Source organism: Galeopterus variegatus, unplaced genomic scaffold, assembly GCF_000696425.1.
Source record: "Galeopterus variegatus unplaced genomic scaffold, G_variegatus-3.0.2 Scaffold3838, whole genome shotgun sequence".
Classification (NCBI taxonomy): Eukaryota; Metazoa; Chordata; class Mammalia; order Dermoptera; family Cynocephalidae; genus Galeopterus; species Galeopterus variegatus.
In genome coordinates this window covers 149869-153678 of record NW_007729949.1, presented here as the reverse complement: position 1 = coordinate 153678, position 3810 = coordinate 149869, and the positions used below count along the sequence as shown (strand labels likewise).

Here is a 3810-nt window from a genome sequence, read left to right as displayed (position 1 = left end):
TGTTTGGAGGGATGTGGCAATCTCAGCATCAGACCCCCGCACAGCTGCTGTTTCTGCCCAGCACCCCATTCAGTGCTCCCCTCCCCAGGACCACCCTAGTGCTTTATTATCATTTTCATTTCAAAGCCCCTCACATAGGCATGTCTTTGGCTCAAAGAACAATCAGGATCTGGGAAAAGGTTATCCACAGCTTCCAAGAGTGTTATCACAATACCAGGAGAAATGATAGTCAAGATTTTGAGCATTGTCTTTTCAGGAAATTTAAATACCTAAAGCAAAGTACCGGTCTAGAGGTACTCTTCTTTTTATTCATTATTGCCCCTTAAGGAGCCTTTTCAGACATTTTTTTCCTACTTGTCCCCCATGATGTTTTAATACCACAGATATGCTGTGTATGTTTGTGTACTCTGTGTGTGTGTGCTTTATACCTAAAAGAGTACAATTTACCAGACCCCAAGAGCCACTTGCCACTGCCTTGAAGGTTCTGTGACCCCCATGGAGAGTACACAGTCTAGGAAACAGAAGAGTGTTTCTTGCCAGGTCCGGTTTGTCAGGGGTGGATGTGGAATGGTAGACAGGCCTTTCCCAGGCCAGGGGCCTCACAGCTGGTCAGTAGGGTGGCCGGATTTAGCAAACAAAATACAGATGCTCCTTAGCTTACGATGGGGTTATGTCCCCATACACCCCTCATAAGTTGAAAATACTGTGAGAGAAAAATGCATTTAGCATACCTAACCTACCAAACATCCTGGTTTAGCCAGGCCGCTTTAAACATGCTCAGCACACCTTCATCAGCCTGCATTTGGGCAAAATCATCTAACATGAAGCCTGTTTGATAGTGAAGGGTTGGCCGTCTCATGTAGTTTATTGAATGCTGTACTGAAAGTGAAAAACAGGATGGTTATATAGTATCCAAAGTACAGTTTCTACTGAATGTATATCACTTTAGCATCATCATAAAGTCAAAAAATTCCAAGTTGAACCATCATAAGTCAGGGACTGTCTGCATATAGATTAGCCAGTTAAATTTGAATTTCAGATGAACAACATTTTTTTTAGTAAAATATGTCCTGTGCAATATTTTGGCATCTTTTATTTTATCTGACAACACTACTGGTGAGAGATGTTCTGGGGATAGAAACTGCACTTTCTATTAAGTATGATTTTTCATAAATGGGAAGGACATGCATCTCCATTTAACAGGCTGGACAAAAGCAAGCCAGGTCAGTTTTGATGAGGTTTTGTTGTTACGAGTTTCTCATTTCAACAAAGGATATTTAGAAACAGCCAAAAATACTCATATTGATGAGGTTCTTTTTTAAAATGACAGATAATTTTTACTTTGAATTTCATAAGAAAACGTGGACTCTTTGCAAGTGACAAAATAGACATGAGGCATATCTGGGAGTGGCGTTCCATGGGGCACTGTGGTTCTTATCCATGTTTCCTCTTGTACTCTGACCTAGATGACACCAGAGGACGGCACCAAGAAAAGATCCGAAGCAGAACTCAGCATTATCTCCACCTGTACGCAGTGGAAGGGCTCCGCACCTTGTGCATCGCCAAGAGGGTGAGTGGGTGCTGCCCCCACGAGGGCGCACGTGCTGGCGGCCACCTGAACTGTGTGTGGCGCCAGGCACAGCACTCAATGGTGTGTCTACGCAGGTTCTGAGCAAGGAGGAGTATGCCTGTTGGTTGCAAAACCACTTAGAAGCAGAGTCATCCCTGGACAACCGCGAGGAGCTCCTCTTCCAGTCTGCTGTTCGCCTGGAGACGAATCTGCATCTGTTGGGTAACTATGCTTGGAGCTGCCTGTGGCATGGAACAGTGTTGAGTTTGCAGAGATGTGCAGAGGGGAGGTGACGTGGCTCTAGTCAGTGGCTGCTCTGCACACCTGGGCTTGGTTAAGGAACCACCTGCTTGAGTGAATGCAGCCCCCAGGCCATTTGGCCCTTGATTGAACTTTCTCCCCGTGGCCCATCTCTGAGGGGCTATGTGCTGCTCCAACAGACACCCTGAGACTCCGGCAACTTGCCTTCCTTCAACCCTGCTTTTCCACCAAAAGTACAGATGAGGGCAAGCCTTCCAACAGTTGTCATTGAAAGGATTTTCTCTCCCTGGGTAACAAGGAGAAACTGTTGGGCCCCAGAAACTGCTGCATTTTGCACGTTATGAATGTTTCACAGATTCAGTGTGGAGGAAGAGAAACAGGGTTTGTTTTTACTAAAACATGCCCATATTTCTTACAGTGTTCATATTAGTATTTAATAAATACTAATTAGTATTAGTAATAATATTAAGGTATTTATTACTTTAATACTTATCTTAATATCACTATTTACGTACTTAATTAATTTCATGCTTGTTAAAGTGTTGATTAGATCAGCTGAGTCTGGTACATGCTCCATGTGCCCTCACAAGGAGCTGGTTTGGGGGGTGCTGTGGGGCAGATCGTACTCCTCCTGCACAGAGCCACAGGAAATTCTTCTTAACACAGAAAGGCTGACATTCACTTGGCCTCATTGCCTGGGCAGAAGAATTGGGATGTCTACATATCTATACTCATACATACATATATAATATATGAGTGTACTTCAAAAGGTCCATGGAAAAATGAAATTAAAAAGATAGTATGGATCTTTCCATAAGCTTTTCAAAGAACCCTCATGCAGTTAATCAATATTTAATAGCATAATATACACCAGATAGATCATATACACGCCCACACTTCATATAATATTCTATTTTGCCTGCGGTATGTTACAGGAGCCCCGGGTGAGCAGTGAGCAGTATCCCTGGGTGTGGATTAAATGGAACAGCTCAAAAGCAGCTGTGCCTGTTTTAGACTACTAGGATTTGATTGACTGGACTAGGACTGTTCTCATCCAGATTGAGCTTCTCTGAAAGACAGTGCTATGGGACAGGCGGTATCCTGCTGTTCTCCTAGACACACCTACCCAAACTCTCTGGCATGGGGGGCTGAGTGTGCTGATCATGGTGTGGCTGTGAGGTCCGGCGCACAGTAGCTGGCATGGTGATGCATCCCATGCTGCAGCTTCCCCACCTGTCATGGCCTGGCTGGCCGCTTCTCTACAGACTCTGGTGGTCAGGTATCGATCACCTCCCTTGGCTTGCATGCTGTGTTTTTAACAGCCCTGGTATACCCTAGCCTCGTACTGAACCTGAGATCAACTCACCTTCTAGGTCTTTTTCACAGGAATTTCTTCCTCACTTAGATTCTGTCATTTTTACTTGGGCAACTGTGTAAACATCTAAAAACAGGTCTTATAATTACCCCCATTCCAGTCTTTTCTGTTGGGGTCAGGTCAGTGTCCTGGCTATCAAGTTTTTCAGCATTCTGATTCAGCCACGTTCCACCATCCTCCTGAGGCCGACTGCCTTCCTCCAGGCTAGGAACCACGGGATCGCCCACAGTGGACGCCAGCTGTGTACTGCAGCCTGCTCATGCCCACTGCCCAGAGCCTGTTAATAAATTTTCAACAATCTTGCAATAGCCTTTTGCTGTTTTGCATAAATTTTCAGGCATTTCTCATAGTCTTTTTTTTTTTTTTTTCCCCTTTTTGTCTTTTTTCGTGTCCGGCAACGGATCGCAACCCTCAGTGTCGTGCCCGTACCTAACCGGGACCGGCAACGGGATCGCAACCCTCGGTGTTGCTCCCGCACCTCGCTCAGCCAGTGAGCGGGACCCGGTCGCATTTCTCATAGTCTTTTGATGCTGTGTTGGTAAATTGAAATCAGCCAAGGTGGAAGTATTTACACCACAGAAATGGGCAAATGCAGGGCCGGCCC

The 3810-nt window shown here is 45.2% G+C and overlaps 1 protein-coding gene across 1 annotated transcript in view; it reads left to right on the top strand.

Annotated features, from left to right (window-relative positions):
* LOC103601705 (probable phospholipid-transporting ATPase VA) overlaps positions 1–3810 on the top strand; it is a gene marked incomplete at its 5' end in the record, with an annotated part of 91445 nt that overhangs the window by 57257 nt on the left and 30378 nt on the right. Inside the window, 2 exon segments of the mRNA XM_008586129.1 lie at positions 1467–1570; positions 1666–1792. Of these exon segments, the coding sequence (XP_008584351.1) occupies positions 1467–1570; positions 1666–1792 (231 nt within the window).